This window comes from Hemiscyllium ocellatum, chromosome 42 (genome assembly GCF_020745735.1).
Source record: "Hemiscyllium ocellatum isolate sHemOce1 chromosome 42, sHemOce1.pat.X.cur, whole genome shotgun sequence".
NCBI lineage: Eukaryota > Metazoa > Chordata > Chondrichthyes > Orectolobiformes > Hemiscylliidae > Hemiscyllium > Hemiscyllium ocellatum.
Window position 1 is genome coordinate 14,005,445 of NC_083442.1, and position 23,185 is coordinate 14,028,629.

At 40.8% G+C, this 23,185-nt stretch overlaps 1 protein-coding gene across 3 annotated transcripts in view; it reads left to right on the forward strand.

Annotated features, from left to right (window-relative positions):
- sin3aa (SIN3 transcription regulator family member Aa) overlaps nucleotides 1–23,185 on the forward strand; it is a 136,859-nt gene that overhangs the window by 100,655 nt on the left and 13,019 nt on the right. For 2 of the 3 annotated variants that reach the window (XM_060853567.1, XM_060853566.1), the window contains 3 exons: nucleotides 5,068–5,241; nucleotides 7,624–7,716; nucleotides 14,085–14,179. In XM_060853567.1, coding sequence (XP_060709550.1) covers nucleotides 5,068–5,241; nucleotides 7,624–7,716; nucleotides 14,085–14,179 — 362 coding nt within the window. Of the gene's footprint in view, nucleotides 1–5,067; nucleotides 5,242–7,623; nucleotides 7,717–14,084; nucleotides 14,184–23,185 lie in introns of those variants that run through there. The other variant, XM_060853568.1, reaches the window with a different exon arrangement.

Consider the following 23,185-nt stretch of genomic DNA (forward strand, 5'->3'; position numbering starts at 1 on the left):
CCTCATCAACTTTTCTAGTCACGTCCTCAAAGAACTCGATAAGGTTTGTGAGGCATGACCTGCCCCTCACAAAGCCATGTTGACTGCATTTAATCAAGCCATGCTCTTCCAGATGGTCATAAATCCTATCCCTCAGAATCCTTTCTAACACCTTGCAGACGACAGATGTGAGACTTACTGGTCTGTAATTGCCGGGGATTTCTGTATTTCCTTTCTTGAAGAGAGGAATTACATTTGCCTCTCTCCAGTCCTCAGCTACGACTCCAGTGGAGAGCAAGGATGCAAAGACCTTTGCAAGTGGCGAAGCAATCGCATTTCTCGTTTCCCAAAGCAGCCGAGGACAAATCTGGTCCGGGCCTGGCGACTTGTCAATTTTAATGTTTGACAAAATTTTCAACACATCAGCTTCCTCTATCTTTATCCATTCCAGCATGCACACCTGCTCTTCAAAGGTTTAATTCACTACAAAGTTTGTTTCTTTCGTAAAGACAAACAAAAAACTCATTTAGGGCTTCCCCTACCTCCTCAGACTTGCACACAAATTCCCTATGCTATCCCTGATCGGCCCTACTCTTTCTTTGACCATTCTCTTATTCCTCACAAGTGTAAAATGCCTTTGTGTTCTCCCTAACACATTCTGCTAAGCCTTTCTCGTACCCCCTCCTTACTCTCCTCAGACCATTTTTGAGCTCCTTCCTCGCCTGCCTGTAATCCCCTAGCTACCTCCACTTTATGTAAGCTACCTTCTTCCTTTTGACGAGAAGTTACACGCTCTCGTCATCCAAGGTTCCTTTATCTTACCACGTCTTGCCTGTCTCAGAGGGACATATTTATTCATCACTTGCAACAACTGTTCCTTAAACAGTCTCCACATGTCTATAGTGCCTTTACCATGGAACAGTTACTCCCAATCCATGCTTCCTAACTCATGTCTAATCGCATCATAGTTTCCTCTTCCCAATTAAATATCTCCCATTTTGCCTATTCCTCTCCTTTTCCATAGCTATGTAAATGTGAGGCAGTTGTGGTCACTATCACCAAAATACTCTCCCACCACTAAGATCTGATACCTGCCCTGGCTCGTTTCCGAGCACCAAGTCTAGAATGGCCTCTCCCCTCATCGGCCTGTCAACGTACTGAGTTAGGAAACCCTCCTGAACACACCTTACAAAAACAGCTCCATTCAAATCTTCTGCTCAAAGGAGGTTCCAATCAATATTGGGAAAGTTAAAGTCACCCATTACAACAACCCTACTACGTCCACACTTTTCCGAAATCTTTCAACCTATGCTTTCTTCAATCTCCCTGCTGCTATTGGGGGGCCTGTAGTAAACCCCTAAAGAGGTGACTGCTCCCTTGCTGTTCCTAATTTCCACCCATACTGACTCGGTAGGCAGATCTTCCTCAACAATGGAAGCTTCTGTAGCTGTGATACCCTCTCTGATTAGTAGTGCTACACCCCCTCCTCTTTTTCCACCCTTCCTATTCTTTTTAAATGCTCTAAACGCTGGAACATCCAGCAACCATTCCTGTCCCTGAGAAACCAATGTCTCTGTTATGGCCACAACATCATAGCACCAGGTACTGATCCATGCTCTAAGTTCATCACTTTTATTCCTGATACTCCTTGCGAGAAAGCAAACACACTTTAACTGATCCCTTGGTTCCTTCCCAGGAAAATCCTTCCCACTAGCTGGTCTACCTCTTGCTGTTGCCTCATCTGCATCAACTCTCTCCTCCGGTATACAGCTCAGGTTCCCACCCCCCTGCCATACTAGTTTAAACCCTCTCGAACTACTCGAGCAAACCTTCCACCCAGGACATTGGTCCCCTTTCAGTTCAGATGCAACCCGTCCTTCTTGTACAGGTCCCACCTTCCCCAGAAGGCATCCCAATTATCTACATATCTGAAGCCCTCCCTCCTACACCAGCTGCGCAGCCATGTGTTAAGCTGCGCCCATTCACTGTTCCTCACCTCGCTATCTCGTGGCACCGGTAGTAAACTAGAGAACACTACTCTGTTTGTCCTGCTTTGCAACTTCCACCCTAACTCCCTGAAATCACTTTTTATATCCTCAATCCTTTTCCTGGCTATATCATTGGTTCCAATATGTAACACGATTTCTGGCTGTTCGCCCTCCCCTTTTAGAACCTTATACATCCAATCAGAGACGTCCCGGACCCTGGCACCAGGGAGGCAACATACCTTCCGGGAACCCCGATCCTGACCACAAAATCTCCTGTCGATTTCCCCTAACTATCAAGTCTCCTACTTTTCTATTCTGCCCACTTCTCTTCTTTGCCACAGTGTCAGGCTCAGTGCCAGAGAACTGACTGCTATGGCTTTCCTCTGGTAGGTCATTCCCTCCCAGCAGTATCCAGAATGGTATACTTATTGCTGAGGGGAATGTCCACAGGGGATCTCTGCACTGTCTGTCTGTCTGTCCCTTTCCTCCTCTTAACTGTAACCCATCTATCCTTGTCCTGAGCCTTAGGAGTGACCAACTCCTGTCAATTACCCCCTCAACCTCCCAAATGATCCGTAGTTCATCCAGCTCCAGCTCTAATTCCCTAACACGGGTTTCAAGGAGCTGAAATTGGGTTCACTTCCTGCAGATGTAGCCAGCAGAGACATGTGCCATGTCTCCCACCTGCCACATTCTGCAGGAGGAGCAAGCAACTGCCTTAGCATCCATACCCGACTTAATCTGATCACCCACTCAGTAAAGTAGAAAGCTTAGTTCAAATTACTATAAAATTAATAACAAACTTATATTTAATAGAGGAAGTTTAGAATGAACCTTACCTTATTAACTAGGTTAGAGGAGGAGGGCGGGTGGGAGACACTACAGTTGTAGAGTCTCTGGTTTAGCCACCTTGCTGATATATATGGTACCAGAAACTTGGTGTTCATAGACTTTCAGGGGAATGTAGCATCATCCCCCTACATTTTCCAAAACAGCATACTTGTTTGAAATGGGGATAGCCACAGAAGACTCCTGTACTATCCGCCTACCTCTCCTACCTTTCTTGGAGTTAACCCATCTACCTGACAATAAGCAGCATTCGTCTCAAAGATGGCATTGCAGTAAGTGCCCTTTGCTCCTGTTCCTACTCCTGCTAGGCCCCATCCTCCACCTCAATTTCTCAGCCCCTCATCAGCGAAAGGTGCCGTGATGATGACATGACTGTATGAAGTGCACTGACACCATTGCATGGTTGCACATATCCTGCAGCCTGGCCAATTGTGCATGAATGGTGACCATTTTTATGTAATGGATAATGACTCCGTCTGTTTTCAAATTAAAGGATGTAAATCTTGATGCTACCTGACTTATTAGCTCTTTCAATAAGTCAGCTAATGTAGGTACTGGGTAGTGATTCCTTAGAAATATTGAAATCTTATGACCTCACACAGTATAACGATAGGATGCTCAGTTGTGGTTTTGGCTTGTGTGAAGGAAAATGACCAGCAAAGCAAATAATTTTTCCTCATACTGGTATTGTTTTGATAAAGGGCTGCTGTGAATCAGGTCATTCTCAAGACTTCTTTACCTGTCTGTTCCTGATCCCAGTCATGCAGTGAGACAAGCCAATGGTTCCACAGCAGAATGCCAAAAGCCTTGGCACAGACAGTTTGACTGTCCTCTATCCTCCATCAACAGATGAATTTTCTGAAATCACCTTTAAACAAACCTGCTGGTTGTTTGTGTTTTATGCATCGATATCCGTATGTTGAATTAGGTAGCAAAAGACTTTCAGAGGTTCACAAAGATTTTATTGTATGTTGTAGTATAGTACACCTTCTAAGCCCTCTCACTGTCTAAAAGCAATATTCCACTGGAGAAGAGCTCAGCTCTAGATATTTTCTAATAAACTGTTGAGAGATATTATTACACACATCTGGAGCAGGTGGGGGTCTTGAACAAGAGGCAGGGACACTAGCAGAAGCTCCCAAGAATTCAACTGTAGAATTTCTTAATCAAATTATGACACATGTCAGGAAAAGGCAGGTCTTGAACCCAGGCCACCTGGCTGAGGTAGGAAGAATTCAACCTTAAACTGCAATTCTTTTTCCAATCAACCTGTTAAGGGATATTATTATACACCTCTTGATCATGTGGGAGTTGAACACAGCCCTCCTGATCCAGAAGTAGGGACAGTGCCAGTCTGCCTCAAGAGTCCCTGAACCCTCGACTGCAAAAGTGCAGAAAGCAGCAATGAGCATAATCTGCTGTCAATTAACTCTTGAGCTGATCTATCTGAGCCTTAAAGGGATCTACGTTTCCAACTCTTTGACAATGTGATATGTGTACTGTGTTGAGTGTTGCCAAATATACTTGTTTACAGTCTTATTTACAACATATTATTTGATTGATTAATGTTCATTATTGAAACAAAAGTGCTAAGATCCATCCTCCTTTAATCAGTTTATTTTACTGTTTAAAGGAGAAAATACAATCTCACAATTTTGTAAGCTTCCTGAAAGTGTTCATTTTACTGGGGTATCTGCAAGAGCAGGATGGATAAACCCTAGAAGGAGTTTCTATATTTAAAGGTTGATTATGCCCTATGGTCTGTCCTGTTTTGCAATTCTTTTAAAACGATAGTTGGAAACTGGGATTGGGAGGAAAAGTTTTATTATTTGCAATTGGTTGCTATGGTTTAACATTTTCAGTTATCAATCATTGAAACTAAGGACATAAATCAGTCCTTGAGTGTTCTAACTGATGAATCCCATCTGAAAGGTTGAGAGTGACATGAGCCTTCTTTGTGCGTACTGACCTGATTTCTGCTCCGGGATTCGTTTTAATACTATGGCTGAGATTGGGAATGGGGAATGGCGAAGTTGCAGGTATAAACATATGCCCCACTCGGTGTATTTGTGCCATGGTGCCACCAGTTAACATTTTATTAACCTTTCTGGAATTAGTTTCTGTCTTGACTTGTACTGAGATCAGGAATATTGCTCACCTAGCCTGTAAATTCCAAAATACAGCCTCAAATCTAACGGTCACTTTGAATCATTGAGCTAACACTGCTTTTTTGTGCTTTTGTTCTTTACAGTTGCAGCACATTGTGAGTGATGAAATTTGTATACAGGTTACTGATCTGTACCTAGCAGAAAGTAGTAACTGTGCCACAGGAGGTCCCATGGCAACCAATTCCTCCCGAGTTGTTATCGAAAGCAACTACCAGCGCAAGGCTGAACAGCTCATGTCAGATGAGAACTGTTTTAAGGTAAGTGTCTGTTCAAATACAGATTCACCATTGGCATAAATCCTGTTTAAATTACGTTTGATGAAATTATGGCCAGAAATCAACACAGTGGAATCAGTATGGTGTAATATGGCTTCAGTTTTACTGTGGAAGATGTAGATTTATCACATGATGGAATCCCGTCAAGCTCTCTCTTATTGCTGAAAAAAAATTTTGTCAAAGCCTTTCCTCTTGCATTCATCAGTACATTTACAAGAATTCCAGCATGGAGTGGAACACTGCTTTACGTTGTGTAAGAGAGTGCCAGTTCATTGGCAAGTGGGCTTGAAAGGTGAAGACTGCAAGATGAAAAAAATTGACAAGGATATGTCTTTTCTTTCAGCAACATTTGAGTTCTGTGCTACCAAACAACTAATTATAATGCTTATCTTAACTTGGTGCTTTTGAATGTAGTTCAGTGCTACAGTTCTGACATTAAAATCGCACCTTATATTATTTGTTTAAATTGTGTTCCAAATTTGGTATTTCGTTAGGAGCCCTACGTTAATGGTGGCTTCAAATCCAGAAAAAAACAGTTAATTAAATCTAAGAATTTGTGTCAAAGTTGTGAGAGGGTGACCACAGAAAAAGAAAGATATAATGGAGTCTGTTAAGATGTATTGTGCATTTGCATTGATACATATAAATTTTAAACAGTTCATACATTTGGGATTTGGAATGAATATCTGATGATATCTCTTGCTCCCCATTGTAAATGTGCATGATGGATCAATTGTTATTGCAAATTCACCTGTAAACTGGTAGGCATAGCTGCAGGCCTGACACTCTTCTGTTGTCAGTTCCCTTCTCTCAAAATTGTAGAACCTTGCAGCACACAAAAAACCCATGCGGCTTGTTGTCTCCCCGTTGGTTAACTATCTGGGCATTGAGACAATGGTTAGTTGGGGAAACGTGGTTTTGACTTGTGAAATGCTAGTCAGCATAAAGATCTGAACTATTAACGAAGCCGTCCAGACTCTAACACTCAATATATAGTATACTTATACACTAACTGCAGTGAATCATTGTGACAGTAGAAGCATGCCCTCAATTGGTCTTCCATTTTGTTCCTATTTTGCATACCTTAACTTACTTGTTTATTGCTGACAATCTTAAATCAATGCCCTCTACTTCTCAAATTATCTACATCCTGCCACCTGACGTACTCTTGCCTTAGTTAAATTATGGAAACTTAAGTTTGAACATTCCAGCCAGATTTCCTCCTAAATTCCAATGGTCTGTTTTCTCTCGTCTCTTTGTACCTGCAATCTTGTGTTCATGGTATTACTTTATTGAACTTGTATTGAACTTTACATGGCATCATTTGTAAAGAAGAACACCCAAGGCTAGGCACAATATTCTATTTGCCCACTCAATGATTTGTATCAGTGCTTTAACTTTTTTTAATTATGTGCCTAATTATACAACCTGGGGTCGCATATGTTAATTTTTTTTAACATCATTATCTTCATGTACATAATTTCAAAGATTTTTGAAGTTGAAGTTGAAGCTGTGACCAATCAATTCCTACTCCTTTCTCATATGTACCATTTTAGTGTATTTGTTACGTTTTAGGATTATTTAATATTGAGAAAGTTGTTTATGTTTAGGGTTGCTGTTTAAAGTAATTTGTCTTATTACACAGGTTTTTATTGAAAAGAGATTGAGGACAAAAATTGATGCTTTAGATGCTGCAGATTTTGAAGTTGTTTCCCCAAAGACAATACTTTAGCTTATCTGGGAATTGGTAAACACACGCTTCCATTGTACTGAAAGGGAATTGATCTTGGGTATTCCCTTGCTTTGGACTCTGGCAGATAAAGAGAAACATCACAGCAGCTGTAAAGACAAAGCTTTCACTCCAATCCGAAGATTAGAGTACAGATGGGTAGTTTGGCATTTTAAGTCACGCAAAGCTGGACTGAAATCAACAGAAGAGTGTCAATGAACAAATTATTTGATCCTGGTTCCTTTATTTTTCCATACTGAAGCTTGTTTTTAATCTTTTTAATTTGTACCTTCCTTTAGTTTCAACATACGTTTTGTAAAAAAAATACTATTGAAAAATAATGCAAGATGATTTGATGGGAATATGTGATGTGGGGCAACAGACATAGGGATAGCTTGCAATGTTTTTTCTATATATTTTAAAGCAACGTGTTCAGAAATGTAATGACAATACTCGAGAGTAAGTGGAACTTGAACCAAGCCTTCTGGCACTACCACTGCCCAGCAAGAGGCCTGCAGTGTCTTTATATACTTAATGAAGTAATGGCTTAATAAAATTTTGTTAAGCCATAATACTTAATGTATAAACAAATATTATAACCATTCACATTTATTATTTATTTTCTTCCTCTCTAGCTTACATTCATTCACAGCCGAGAGCAAGTGTCATTAACCATCGACCTATTGGATACTGAAGAAGAAAACTCAGACGACCCTGTGGAAGCAGAGGTGCGCTTGACAAACTGAAGTTGAGATTGATGAATGATATGAGGTTACTCCCAGTCAAGAGTTTAAAATTCCTGGGATCCTGTCTACACAATAGTGTAGTTTTACTTCGCCAGAAACACCTAGACTTGGAGAAACAAGAAGGTTCACTTATAAATTCCATGTATGATTAAAACTTCTTTCTCCAAACTGTACATATAAGTACAAAGGGAACACACAGATTTTCCTTCACATAATACCGTGGTTCCCTTTTTTTGCATTCTTATCTCCAATACAGCCTGTGCTTGTTTTAGTTTATTGAACTTCAAGTATTTCATCTCAGCAACATACCCATCCCATGTCGCAGATAGATGTGATTGACACAGTGTTCCTGTGCACTGATTTGCACATTGTCAGAAAGATGAGACTTTCTTGAATAGAATTGGCTGCCAAGCAGAATGGGGTATGAGCGTCTTTCAATGATACTTAACTGTTATTTGCTAATATAGTTAGTGTCCTCCTCATTTGTCCAGAAGTAGGCAAAACTTTTATTGTTTATCCCTAATTTCCCTGAAGAAGGTCGCGATGAACTGCCTTTTAAATTGTTGCAATCCATGGTAGGTAGATATAGTCACAGTACTCCTCAGGAGGAGTTTGAAGGCTTTGGCCTAGTGACAGTTAAGGAGCAGTGATATTGTTCAACGTCTGAATAGTGCATATGGAGAGGAACCTGCAGGTGGTGATCCTCTCATGCATTGAGTGCCCTCATCATAGGGTTGTCGAGGTTGGGAGTTTGGAAGCTTCTGTCAAAGGAGTCGTGATGTGTCCCTATGGTTCATCTTGTAGATGGTACACATTGCTACAACTGTGCATTGGTGATGGAGGGAATGTTGAATGTGGTTGACAGTTTGCCAATCAAGTGGGTTGCTTTGACCTGAATGATGTCAACTTCAGGTGTTGCTGGAACTGCAGTCATCCAGGCAAGTGGAGAATATTCCATCAACTGTAATTGGTGGGCCGGAGACAGGAGGTGTGTTACTTACTGCAGAATTCCCAGCCTCTTAATTACTCTTGTAGTTAGAGTATTTCTATGGTTAGTTAAGTTTCTGGTCAATGGTAATGCCCAGGATATTAAAAATTGGGGATTCAGTGATGACAATTGCGCTTCAAGGAGGAGATGGTTAGATGTTGTCTGGTTCTTGAGTGGTGCAAAAGTTATGTGCCACTAATCAGCCCAAATCTGGAAGAGTGCATACATTTCGTAGAATTTCACTAAATGGCAGGAATTGTGGAATGCTGAAAATTTAATTCCATGGGTTTTTGAGCCTTACCTTTATTCTGACTTCAACATGTAGGATCTATGAACATGGAGTAACACGTAGGTGCAAGGACAGATCAGTTTTGTGTCCCCATCATTAACTTCTATCAAACATTGTGAGAGTTAGAAAGTATTATGCAACTAAGTATTTGAACTTATGTAGCACTTCCTTGCAACTCCCAGAAACATCTCTAAGTGCTTTACATACATTAAATTAGAAGTACAGTGACTTGAAGTGCAGCAACTGTTCTGCACATAGCACAATGCCTCAAACAGCAGTGATTTAATGACTGGCCAATCATTTGTCATAATGTTGGATGCTGAAAGAAGTTGGTCACTAAAAGAGTACTCTCTACGTACCTTCAATTGTGCAATGCAATTTTTTTCTAAACATTCTTATGAACTGTTGGAACTGGATGTTTACTGTCTCACCTGAGTTGGTACTGCCTCAGTGTTCTACTTAGTTTTAGGTATGACCAAGTTCCAGGTTAATGTTTGAACCAAGCTGATGGAAGTTGAGATGCAACTAGATGAATCAACTTGAGAGCTAATTTATCTCATTTGGAAGTACATTTATGCTGAAGTTTTACACACCTCATCTTTTTCGTTGAGAGGAGTTATGGTTGACAAGTAGTGCTCATCAGTTAGATGGACAAAACCAATGTGCTGTCATTGCTTTAGAAAGCTGTCTTTTCTCCTTTGAAAGTATAACATGAGAAAAACCTTACATGTGGTAAGTTAGAAAATTTATCTTGTGTTGCTCCTTTATTAATTTACTCTTTGAATTACATGATACGAACAGGACTTCATTTGCTGCCACTATTGGTTTCCCAGGGTGGATAATAGTGAGCTTTCTTGAACCACTACCAGCTTGGTGATGAAGCTGCTAAAGAGAAAATTCTAGAATATTACTGCAGCGATGACAAAAGAACACCAGTAATATCCAGGTTAGGATGTTGTATCACTTTGAGAAGAACCTTGAGATAGTGATCTCAGATTTTATGCTTGATCCTTCATTGTAGTTGAGAGCTATGCTATTAAATACCCTTGATAATATCGCGAACTGTATCCTGCAGGTTAAACATACTGCAGGAACAGCACATTCACTGGATGTAGTGAATATCAAATTTCATAGCAGAAGAATTAAGCAGACTGCATCGGTTGGGATAATGTCAAGCTTCTTGACTGCTATGGCTGTGCCCATCTGAAGCAGGTAATGAATATTCTGTTATTTACTTAGTGAGCAAACTACATTTAGAGAGTTTTTTTTAGGGGACAGGCAGTAAACTCACTTTGTAGCTATGATGCTGATCTGGCTGGTCCAGTTCAGATTATCACCCGTGTTAACCTTCATGATCTTGCTGGTGAGGGTATTGTCACGGTGGTGCTATTGAAAGTCGTTGAAGATGGCCATTATCTAGCAGTTGGAAGGCCATCCTTTGTTATCTGTCACGTGGTTGTTATGCAGATCCTGATTGAAAAGGTCTGCTTCATTATGAGAGGTGCTGTAAGAGCTGAATGCTGAATTTGCAGATCACCCCATTTTTAGCTCTTTTGTAATTGTGTCCATTAATAAAACAGCTGAAGATGGTTGGACCAAGGATACTTCATTAAGAAACACTGGTATCCTTGGCTTCCAACAACTTCAGTATCATCTTTTGTGTCAGGTATAACTTTAGCCACTGAAGGCTTTTTTTCTTTAACCATGCTTATACCAAAATAACCCAAGTTTCATCAGTGATCATTTGTGCTGTAGTTGGTTGAATGGTGCTTGAATATTGAGCATGGCAATACTTCACCTCTGTTCTACCATTGGTTCTTAATCCTACAGTCAGTTCTTCTGTAACATGATGGTTGTATTCCTATGCAATCCGTGTTATAGAAAAATTGCACTTTAGTAACAGCACTTAGTGTTTGGGCTGTAATTGCATTGTAAAAGTTCATGGTGCAGAGATAGTGCCCCATAGTCATCAACGACATTACAGCAAATTCATGTTGACGAAACATGGTTACAACAGAATGACCTGTGTGTCTCAGTTGTTGGTATAATGAGATCTGCAGCCATTTGATTATCACGGAACGAAATGTGAATGTTTGTGGAAAGGGTATTGGTGAGTTGGTATTAACTGATGACATTATTCCATCCATTAGTTTTGATTAGAAGGAGCCTTAAACGGTAGTAATAGATTAGGTTAGATTTATCCTGTTTTTTTTCTGAATGGGATGCACCTGTTCAATCTCGCACATGAGTTGGTCGGGGTTTGACTTATAGGTTCTCAGAAAAGCAATGGTATCATTCCTACCCTGCGGACAATAAAGCCTGGTTTCAATCCTAACCTGCTCTGGAGATGTGTAAAGACGTCTCTAAACAGGTTTATTAGAAAATATATAAAGGTTTGTCTTCTCTGTATTGGAACAGCTAGGCTATGTAAGCATTTCGCTCTGGTACTTGCATACTCAGTTGAACAGCTGGTTTATTATTGAGGCTTATTGTCTTAACTGTGTCCACTACACTCAGATTTATCTCCATATTCAAACAATGATTTGAATTGGCATTTATGATATTGGGGACCTCACATTGGCCCATTAGGAATTGCTTACTGTGCATAAAGACACTCTCGATTCCTCAAGCTTTTTACATTCATTTCCTTGACTCCAATGATAAGATGTTTACTGAGTCTTCTCCTGCTGTTTGTTACCTGGTAGTCCTCAACCTTGCTTGACTGGATGTGTTAAAGCTTATAGCACTGTGCTATAGTGCTTTGCTCTGTTGTTTCTGCATTTACTTGCCCCTGATTTTATCTCGTGCTTTTGGTGTTCGACATGCAGATAGTAATTTCACCAAATACATCATTCACGTATGTGCTTGGTGCTGCTCTTGGCACGCCTTTACACTCTCCATACTGTCACTGAGCTTGATGACTGTCCAAGTAAGGGATGTGCTGACCTATGAAGCCACGCTTTACGATGGTATGCAATTATGCTATGATTATATTGCAGTCATGGTTCATAGAGCCTTATAGATTCTGATGCTTTGGGTTGTTAGATGACATCGTAGCATGGCAATAATGCCATTCTAACCAATGGAACTTGTGCTTGTTATAAAAGTGAGATTTTTGTTTTCACAAAGAATGTATGGTGGTCATTCCAATGCATTTACTTTTTTATGTTGGTTTCCTTCAATGAGAAGCATGTCCTTGGTCGAGCAATTGTGTGCTTGTGGACTTGGTCATTTCAGTGAATTTATTTCTCAGAGCTTCCTCCAAATGTTTTTCCAATCTGATTTATTCATTGAGAGGAACATTAAGTGGTGACCAGAATATGTTCTTGACCTTATTTGAAACTTTCTGGAGTCAGGAGTTAATGTTGAGAACTGCTGGCTTTATTTGACTGTATCGCTATTCCCTCGCCTCTAATAGGTCTATCTTGCTGAGGGGACAAACCCACAATGAAAATGGGAGTTTGTGACATTAGCTCCTTAATGTTTCACTTGGGCTCATTCTCCCTGTGATGAGGAGGGTTTTATTTGGCTGACTGCACTGTGGTTGTCCTAAAACAAAGCTTGAATGTTTGACAGACATTTTAATCTGTTTTTGAACTTGTTGCAGTTGTCCACAATTGAATGGGACTGGAGTCATGTGGAGACCAGACTTGATGGGAGTGGCTGGCTCTCGGTTGTGTTTTATTTCAACTCAGATGCTGGTGTTGAGCCACAAATGACCAGATTTATTCAGCTTGGTTTCACAACTTGATGTGTTGAGATTTGAACTCATGATCTCGGTTTGTTCCGAGTGCCAGTCACTATCCTGGTAGAACAGGAGACATAAAAAAAATGTCAGAGTTCAGTCTGCTTGTGATTTATCCTCCTTTTGGATTAGTAAATTCCAGGTTCCTCCTGGCTACTGCACACTAGGTTTTAAAACCCTTGATTGTCAATTACAATGCTGTAATTCTGAAAATAGTCTAGTGTGAATGCTAATATCTAATCTCTGGCAACTGCACAAGATGGATTTTGATAGACCTCTGGGAGCATGATGCCCATCCATTCGCTTGACAGGAGCAGCCTGAAATCAAACAGATTGAGAGATGTCGCATTTCTTTGTAGTTAGAATACCTTCCACAGTTTTGATCCAAGCTCAACCTCACCATATAAATTAACTTCTGACCAATCTTTGTCTGGTCTGCTACAGGGTCTGTCTCATTTATTTTTTGTTGGACTTGGAATTTCTACTGGTAGAGAGGAGAAATGTTGACTGGTTGAGCCATATGGCTATATCTGTCTTGTATATTTTTGAGTCAGTTTGTAATCAGTTCTTTGTTGTTACTGTTGATTTATCATTTTAATGAAGCTTGGATGTGTCAAAATTAACTTACCCCTGACTTATCCATGCCATATTGCAGGTGTCAGCCTTTTAGGTGTTGGAGGTGTCGTCTTTCGGATGAGACATTAAACCGAGGCCCCGTCTGCCCTCACAGGTGGACGTAAAAGATCCCAAGGCACTGTTTCGAAGAAGAGCAGGGGAATTATCCCCGGTGTCCTGGCCAAAATTTATCCCTCAACCAGTACTTTTTTTTAAAAAAAGACAGAGATTATCTGGTCATTTTCACATTGCTGTTTGTGAGAGCTTGCTGTGCACAAATTGGCTGCCGTGTTTCCTACATTTACAACAGTGACTGCACTTCAAAAGGACTTCATTGGCTATAAAGCGCTTTGGGACGTCCTGAGCTTATGAAAGGCGCTACACCAAGGCAAGTCTTTCAAGTCTTTCTAATCTTTTGTTGATCTCCTAGATCTCACTGTTGAACTTCTGCTTTGATATGTGGATGTGGATCAGCAGAGATAGGAGAAGTTTCATGACACTAAGTGCAACTTTATTTGAAGGAACAGTGTCCCTGGGTGATTTTCTTTTTCCCAACCACACCCTCCAACCCACTCACATTGGAAGAAACTTATAATTGTATGCCGAGGTTGAACTTCAATATAAGAAAATAAATATCACATGGAGCAAGTAATCTGACTTCTCTTCCTACGGGGCTAACTGTATTTAATAAACACTTCTCTGTTTGATTGCAGCGCTGGTCAGACTTTTTGGATCGTTATATGAATTCCGATTCTACCTCTCCCGAACTACGGGAACATTTAGCACAGAAACCTGTGTTCCTGCCTAGGTAAGGCTTTTCCACTAATTAAACTATGATCATTGAATCGCTGTAAATGATACTTAGTTGTTTGGGAGAACACAACTTAATTATTGCTGAAAGAAACATGCTTTTTGTCTTGCATTTGTGTGCTGATGAGTGGAATATTTGGAAGAGAGGTCCATTGGACTACACGGACTACACAGAGGGACTGGTTTGGACCATCCTGCATGTTCTGGCTTTTTGGAAAATTAGTAACAATTAGTTCCACATCCTGCTTTTTGTCCATAACCCTGCAAGTTTTTCATTCTTTAGCACCTGTTCAACTCCATTTAAAAATTATTTATGAAATCGGCTTCTACCTTTTGAGGTAGAGTGATCCATGTCTCATCAGCTCCCTTGAGTAATGAAATTTTCTAAATCCTTTGCTATTTAATTTAAATCCATGACCCCCAGTTTGATTTGTTTTTGCTATTGTCCTCATCAAAACCTCTCACCTTGAATACCTCGTAGGTCACCTCCAAATTTTTTCCAACCTGCCCTCAGAACTGAAGTTCTTCAAACAGCTAATATTCTGATAAACTCCTCTGTACCATTTCTAATGCCTTTTAAGTCCTTTTGTGAAGAAACAGATAATAAAATATACCAGATTCCAGTAGTCTTCCTACACTATTGTCATGGATGAAGTGAGCTGCTGAACAAGTGTGAGGTAATTAGAGTTGAAGTTGTGAAGGGTAGATCATGTCTGGATAATACAGTTGAGTTTTTTGAGGACATCATTCACAACAAGAACAGAAGATTGTTTATTTATCTTGTCTTTGTGCATTGTAGGAAAGCAAATTAGTAAGATTCCATTGTAAGAAATTAACACGACTGTGGGTGTGTGTGTGTGTGTGGAATCAGAGGCAATCTTTGGCATGTATTGATAATTGGTTGTTTAAGTGGGTGAGGGATAAAGAGAATCTACTTGATTGCTGTAATATGAGATGTCATGCTCCTCGGGGATGTGTTCTTGACCCTCAGTTTTTCACCATATAAATGACTTAGATGAATTATTACAAAATTGCACATTCGAGTTTGTAAATGATGCTAAGTCAGAATGCACAATACATCTCTGGGTGGGAACAAGGAGCTACAATCATATGGAGTTCAATGTAGAGAAGTTTGAGATGAACTAAGAGTGGCTAATCAGAATATTTTATTAATAGCACAAGACCAGAAACTAGAAGAGCAAAGGAGTTGAGAGGTAGTGTATAAGTCAGGAGCAATCAACATGCCCACTGCAATGTTATCCCAAAGGCTTATTGCATAGGGAAAAGGGTAAAAACCCCAGATTACACAGAGCTTCAGTCAGACCCCATTAGAAGTATTACATTCAGTTCTGATCACTACCACAGACTGGATATGTTTGTCTTGAAAGGAATACAATCGAGATGTACTAATATGAAAGAACACTTCAACAGTTTAATTATTAGCGTAGATATTTGAAATGCGCAATATATCTCTTGAGTTCAGAAGGTGAGATACTTCAAATAAAAAAAAGATTAGTAGATTAGAGACAGAGAAGCTGAGGGAATCCAAAAAGAAATACATTCACTGAATTGGAGTTTGATCATTTATCATGAAGGAAATTTTTCACACAATAGCTAGTGGAAATGTGCAATCATGTCCTCCAACAGGCAGCGGATATGTGAGATTATCAAGACGAAGACAGAAGTAAGAATGTCAAGGGATATGGAACAAAAGATGAATAAATGTCATTGTGTTCTACATCAGTAGTGATCTAATTTGATAGAAAAACAGGCTCAATGGGCTAAGTGGCATTTTCCTGTTCCTAATGTTTGAATGAGCAAATAACAATGAAAAGAGAAAAAGTAGTTTAAAAATTCAGAGGTGAGATGGAAGATTGAATATATTAAATGCAACTGCATACACCAGTTTCAATGTGCACCCTTTTTGAGAGTTCACTGCACAAATTATCATGGACATACTATGCGTCATTATAATAACTGGTCAATGTGATAGGAATAATCTTTGAGAGGTGAGATGGAGAGAATTTGTTTTTGTTCACATTCACTTAACCAAGATATGTTGATTGATCACAAGGTAACATGTTGGGCAATACTATTCCTTGTAAGAGTTTTACATCCTGTAAGCTACTTTAAGGCGGTAAATTCAATTTGTAGACCTTCCTGAGAAATTATTGTCCTAAAATATATTTGTCAATACATTCCTTGGAAGCACGTGTTTTAGTACATTCAACTGTAACGTTTAAACCCTTTTATTTATCATCTGCAAAACCAAGTATTCTTTCAGTTACTTATTTCTCACAATAATAAGGTTTAAAGTAAGTTGGTTTCTGAACAGTATGCTTCAGTAGGGGGTGGAGTATGTTTTGCTTTGTCAGTTACCAGCCATCAACACCATCACTGAGGAAGAAGCTAGGACCTTGTTTTTTAGAGATATATTCAACTGCATCCTCCATAAAAAGGGGAAAAAAGCTTATATTTATATAGTGCTTTTCATAATCTGGGGACACCTCAAAGCACTGCAGGCAACTAAGTACTCTTATTTAAGTGTAGTGTTATGAAGATGTGGATGTACTGCACCTTTTAAGAGAGTTAAAAGCTGGTAGAGCTACCTGGCAGCACCAAGTGTTCTCAGTAAGATAACAATATAACACTTGGTCAAAAGCTAAATTAGCTGGTTGCCTAGAATTGACATAACAGATTCAAATTAGGCCAATCAGTTTAAATTATACCCTGAAAAAATACCAAGTTCCAATCATGTTTGAATTGAGTATATTGACATCCTTAAAAGTCAATGACACAATCCAATGCTTTGAGAATATAAGACTGGGAAAAATTGAACAGTTGAGAAGAGAACTGCCAAGCCCCAGCATGTAAAAAGCCTGAAAAGTAGCTCTCTTAAAGGTACCTTTATTGATCAGTAACCTGTGAAGCAGAATGTCCAAAAAGAAGAAGACAGGAATACAGAGAAAACTGAAAGCTGCGTGGTTTTGTGATAAGCGGTTTTATTTTGTAAATCCTACTTGGGAGTTTTATTGGACTAGTATTGTAGAAGGGCAAGGTATAAGATAGGTTAGAGGAAGGAGTTGTAAATAGTTGTTAGTTAATTATTCTTTGTTATGCTTTTAGAAATAAAATTGTTAATTTTTACTTTAACTAGTTCTTGGCCTATTAAATTTTTGCAGATTACTGCACGGGATAAATCTTTTCTGTGTGGCTGATTTTACATTAAGCAGGAGAGTTTACACTGTGTCGTAACAGTAGTCACTATTGTACTAAGGAAACGTGATGACCAAATGTGTGTAGCAAATTCTGATAAACTATGGTATTGCTCAGATAATCTGCTTTGTTACTTTGTTTGAGGGATATATGTATTGAGTAAGACTCCAGCAATAACACCCCTGCCCTCCTTTAAAGCAGTTAAAGTGTGGCACTGGAAAAAACACAGCAGGTCAGACAGCATCTGAGGAACAGGAGAATTGCTTTGGGCAGGATCTTTCATCAGAAGTGGGAGGGGGAAGTTGTTGAGAAATAAATGGGGATGGTGCGGCTGAGGGAAGGGAGGTGCAATGGCGATAAGTAGATGCAAGTAGAAGGTTTTTATGATAGCTCAGTGGGAAGCATGCAACAAACAGATGGGAAGGAAAATTGACAGGGAGGTCAGGTCAAGAGGGTGGTGCCAAGATGGAGGGTCGGATCTAGGATGGGGTGGGGAGATTTGGAAACTGGTGAATTCGATGTTGAGGCCATGTGGTTGTAGGCTCCCGAGGTGGAAAATGAGGTTTCTTCCTCTATCTTGCAGGTGGCCTTGTTTAAATGGTGCAGGAGGCCCAGAATGAACATGTCATTGGGAGTTGAAATTGATAGCCACTAGAAGGTGGGGTTGTTTGGTGATGTGTGGACTAACCAGGGACTTGCAGAGGGAACGGTCCCTGTGGAGCACACATGGTTAGGGAGGGAAATATATTTTTGGTGGTGGGGTCTGACTATAGGTGGTGAAAATATTCATGGAAACTCTCCTGATGTTGAGATTTAGATACAATGGCTGGACAGAGTACAAGAGAGCTTTATTCAGTACCTGAGGTTTGCAGTATAATATAATGACTATAATAGGGGCGGCACGGTGGCTCAGTGGTTAGCACTGCTGCCTCACAGCACTAGGGACCCAGGTTTGATTCCGGCCTCAGGTGACTGTCTGTGTGGAGTTTGCACATTCTCCCTGTGTCTGTGTGGGTTTTCTCCTGGTGCTCCAGTTTCCTCCCAAAGTCCAAAGATGGGCAGGTTAGGTGAATTGGCCATACTAAATTGTCCATAGATTTAGGTGCATTAGTCAGGAGTAAATGTAAGGGAATGAATCTGGGTGGGTTACTTTTCAGAGGGTCATTGTGGACTTGTTGGGCCCAAGGGCCTGTTTCAATGCTGTAGGGAATCTAATCTAATCTAATCTAATCCAATTGATGGTATGATATACCATTGACATAGAACAAGAGGCAATTTAGAGCGATGCTGGAAAAGCACAGCAGGTCAGGCAGCATCCGAGGAGCAGGAAAATCGAATTTTGGGCAAAAGCCCTTTATCAGGAAGGTTTGCTTTTCCAACACCACTTTAACCTTGACTCTCATCTCCAGCATCTGTAGTACCCACTTCTGCATAGAGCCATAGAGATGTACAGCATGGAAACAGACCCTTCAGTTCAACCTGTCCATGCCGACCAGATATCCCAACCCAAGCTAGTCCCACCTGCCAGCACCCGGCCCATATCGGTCCAAACCCTTCCTATTCATATATCCATCCAAATGCCTCTTAAATGTTGCAATTGTACCAGCCTCCACCACATCCTCTGGCAGCTCATTCGATACACGTACCACCCTCTGCATGAAAAAGTTGCCCCTTAGGTCTCTTTTATATCTTTCCCCTCTCACCCTAACCTGTGTCCTCTAGTTCTGGATTCCCCGATACCAGAGAAAAGACTTTGTCTATTTATCCTATCCATGCCCCTCATAATTTTGTAAACCTCTATAAGGTCACCCCTCAGCCTCCGACGCTCCAGGGAAAACAGCCCCAGCCTGTTCAGCCTCTTCCTGCAGCTCAAACCCTCCAACCCTGGCAACATCCTTTGTAAATCTTTTCTGAACCCTTTCAAGTTTCACAACATCTTTCTGATAGGAAGGAGACCAAAATTGCACGCAATATTCCAACAGTGGCCTAACCAATGTCCTGTACAGCCGCAGCATGACCTCCCAACTCCTGTACTCAATACTCTGACCAATAAAGAAAAGCATACCAAACGCCTTCTTCACTATCCTATCTACCTGCGACTCCACTTTCAAGGAGCTATGAACCTGCACTCCAAGGTCTCTGTTCAGCAACACTCCCTAGGACCTTACCATTAAGTGTATAAGTCCTGCTAAGATTTGCTTTCCCAAAATGCAGCACTTCGCATTTATCTGAATTAAACTCCACCTGCCACTTCTCAGCCCATTGGTCCATCTGGTCCAGATCCTGTTGTAATCTGAGGTAACCCTTGTTGTGGTTCTGTTCGCCGAGCTGGAAGTTTTTGCTGCAAACGTTTCGTTCCCTGGCTAGGGAACATCATCAGTGCTATTGGAGCCTCCTGTGAAGCGCTGCTTTGATGTTTCTTCCGGTATTTATAGTGGTTTGTTCTTGCCGCTTCCGGGTGTCAGTTTCAGCTGTAGTAGTTTGTATGTGGGGTCCGGGTTGATGTGTCTGTTGATGGATCTTCTTGCCGTTTCCGGGTGTCAGTTTCAGCTGTAGTGGTTTGTATATGGTTCAGCTGTAGTGGTTTGTATATGGCGGCAAGAACAAACCACTATAAATACCGGAAGAAACATCAAAGCAGCGCTTCACAGGAGGCTCCAATAGCACTGATGATGTTCCCTAGCCAGGGAATGAAACGTTTGCAGCAAAAACTTCCAGCTCGGCGAACAGAACCACAACAACGGACACCCGAGCTACAAATCTTCAACCAGACTTTGAGGTAACCCTCTTCGCTGTCCACTACATCTCCAATTTTGGTGTCATCTGCAAACTTTCTAACTGTATATCTTATGCTCGCATCCAAATCATTTATGTAAATGACAAAAAATAGAGGACCCTGCACCGATCCTTGTGGCACTCCACTGGTCACCGGCCTCCAGTCAGAAAAACAATCCTCCACCACCACCCTCTGTCTTCTACCTTTGAGCCAGTTCTGTATCCAAGTGGCTAGTTCTCCCAGTATTCCATGAGAACTAACCTTGCTAATCAGTCTCCCATGGGGAACCTTGTCGAACGCCTTACTGAAGTCCATATAGGTCACATCTTCTACTCTGCCCTCATCAATCTTCTTTGTTACTTCTTCAAAAAAATCAAGTTTGTGAGACATGATTTCACACACACAAAGCCATGTTGACTATCCCTAATCAGTCCTTGCCTTTCCAAATACGTGTGCATCCTCTCCCTCAGGAGTCCCTCCAACAACTTACCCACCACTGAGGTCAGGCTTACTGGTCTGTAGTTCCCTGGTTTGTCTTTACTGCCCTTCTTAAACAGTGGCACTACATTAACCAACCTCCAGTCTTCTGGCACCTCACCTGTGACTATCGATGATAAAAATATCTCAGCAAGAGGCCCAGCATTCACTTCTCTAGCTTCCCACAGGAACAAGAGGCAATAAGGACTGGTTCTGTTTTTAACCTTATCGCTTTGTTTAATTGTATGACAGGTTGGGCAGTCTCCTTACCGGCACAATATAAATATATTTATCTTTATTTCTGTTCACATATTCCAATTACAAGAACTGTGGTCCTTTATCCTTGGTGGTTCCTAAGTGGATTGTATAAATCATAGGAAACTAAAAAGTGTTTTTTTCCATGATTGGTCATTACTGTATAATCTCTTGGACAAAGTAGTTTTGTTGCTTGCACAGAATTTTACCGTTGTGCTGCATATGTTTTGGGATAGTTATATTTACCAGGGATTTTTAATGGTGTTTTTCATGAGCACGGATGGGATGAGAATTTGTGATGTTCCCCCTAAGTGCATGGAAATGCAGCAGTCCGTGGTTTTGTGCAGGGTACGGACAATTAGCAGGCATGCATGACAATGAAATTAATTTCGAGGATCTGCACATTTGAATGAACAGCTTTTGCAAATTAGAAAACATCACTGGATCACAGGATCTATCGAGGAGGCCATTTGACCGATTGTGTCCAGTTCCCTTCAATTGAATCTGCCTCCACCTATCTGGACTGGCGGTGCAACCCAGATTTTCACTTACAATGGGAAAACATTTTGCTCTTGTTGCTTTTGCTTCTTTTACCAAATAATTTAGATGATATGTTTGTTTGTTTTTTTTTAAAAGATATTTTTATTAGAAATTTAATATTTTGACAGATTTACAAAAATAAACAGAACTTTCAAGCACAAACATCAATATAAAAATAGATCTTAAATATATAATCATCAAAATTCAAAGGAATGATACTAAAGAAACTCAGTTAACTACTAATCTAATCCACAATTATCCAGAGTGTATAGTTGAGTCACTTACATCCTTCAAACAAGAGAAAATGTTCTCTAATACACTCATAACAGTATAATAAAAAGGAAACTATTTCCAAACAATAAGAACAAAAAAAAATAAAACATGTTTGAATGGAGATCCTCCCCCTTGTTCTCAGGGGGCCTTACTTCCTTTCTAAAGGTCCACCATATCCTCTCCCAAACAGTGTCCCACCCTTGACCCGGGCACTCCTTAATAGGATTTAGATATAATACCGAGCTAGAGTTAACAGTGAGCGCCCCACCCCCACCCCTCCCCACCCATACCTGAGTATATCTGATAGCATCAATGCCACGTACAAACACACATAACTATAAAATTACAACTCCAACAAATTACAGTTAAGTATAATAACATAAAATAGCAAGGGAAGACAACCCTGCTCCCAGAAGCAAAAGTAAAGTAGAGTAAAGTATCCACTTCTCCCCACGGAGTGTGGAAGAGGCAAGCCAACATAAATTGTCTCTTACGATTTATTTAAACGAGTCTAAAAGTTCCTTAGCCTCTTCTGGTGATCTAAAATTATACTCGGATCCTTCGTGGGTAAAGCATAACGTCGCTGGGTAGCGTAAGGTGTATTGAATATTTAAGTTCCTTAGACATTTCTTCACCTCATCAAACGCCTTCCTTCTTCGTGCCAAAGCCGGGGAGAAGTCCTGAAATAACATAATCTTGGATCCTTCATGAATCATAGCTTTAGGATCCTTTCCAAGCTTTCTGGAGGCGTCCAGGAGTATCTGCCTCTCCCTATAACTCTGCAGCCGGAACAGGACCGGGCGTGGGCGCTGGTTTGGGCCAGATCCGCGTGCTGCGACCCGGTAGGCCCACTCCACCCTTACCCGGTCAGTTTCAGCCCCCAGGTTTAAAAGCTGGGGCAGCCATCGCTCCAGAAATACTGCTAACTGTCCCATCTCTTCTTGTTCAGGGAGGCCCAGAAGACGGATATTCTTTCTCCGATTTCTATTATCCAGGTCATCCATGTAGATTTCAAAGGCCCGGACTCTCTGCTCCAGAGCTCGCACCTGTTCTGCAGCTGTTTGTGCTGCAGCCTCGGAGGTCATGGCCTTTAGCTCCGCCCCCTCCACTCGGCCCTGTAGTTCCTCAATAGCCTGGCTGTACTTTTGTAGCTTTTCTTCGAATGAGTTCCATCTCTGTCGGGATTCTGCGATGAAATTGACGAGTGTCGTTTCCAGCCTGGCAATCATCTCTTCAAGGCCTGTTTTTACATCAGCTGCAGCCGGAGGAGGAGAGGAGGGTGGGGGAGGGGTCTTTGTTTTCTGAGAGCTGCGGGATCCCTTTGGTTTACTCATTATCCACTTAATATTAAACTGCTTAAATATAATAGTAAGCAGCTAATTAAGGTTAGAAATTTTTTTTGGGTGGTTTGGTAAGTGTGGTGGGGGTGAGTAACTCACTTTACCCAGGTTTTGGGAAGAGCACTGT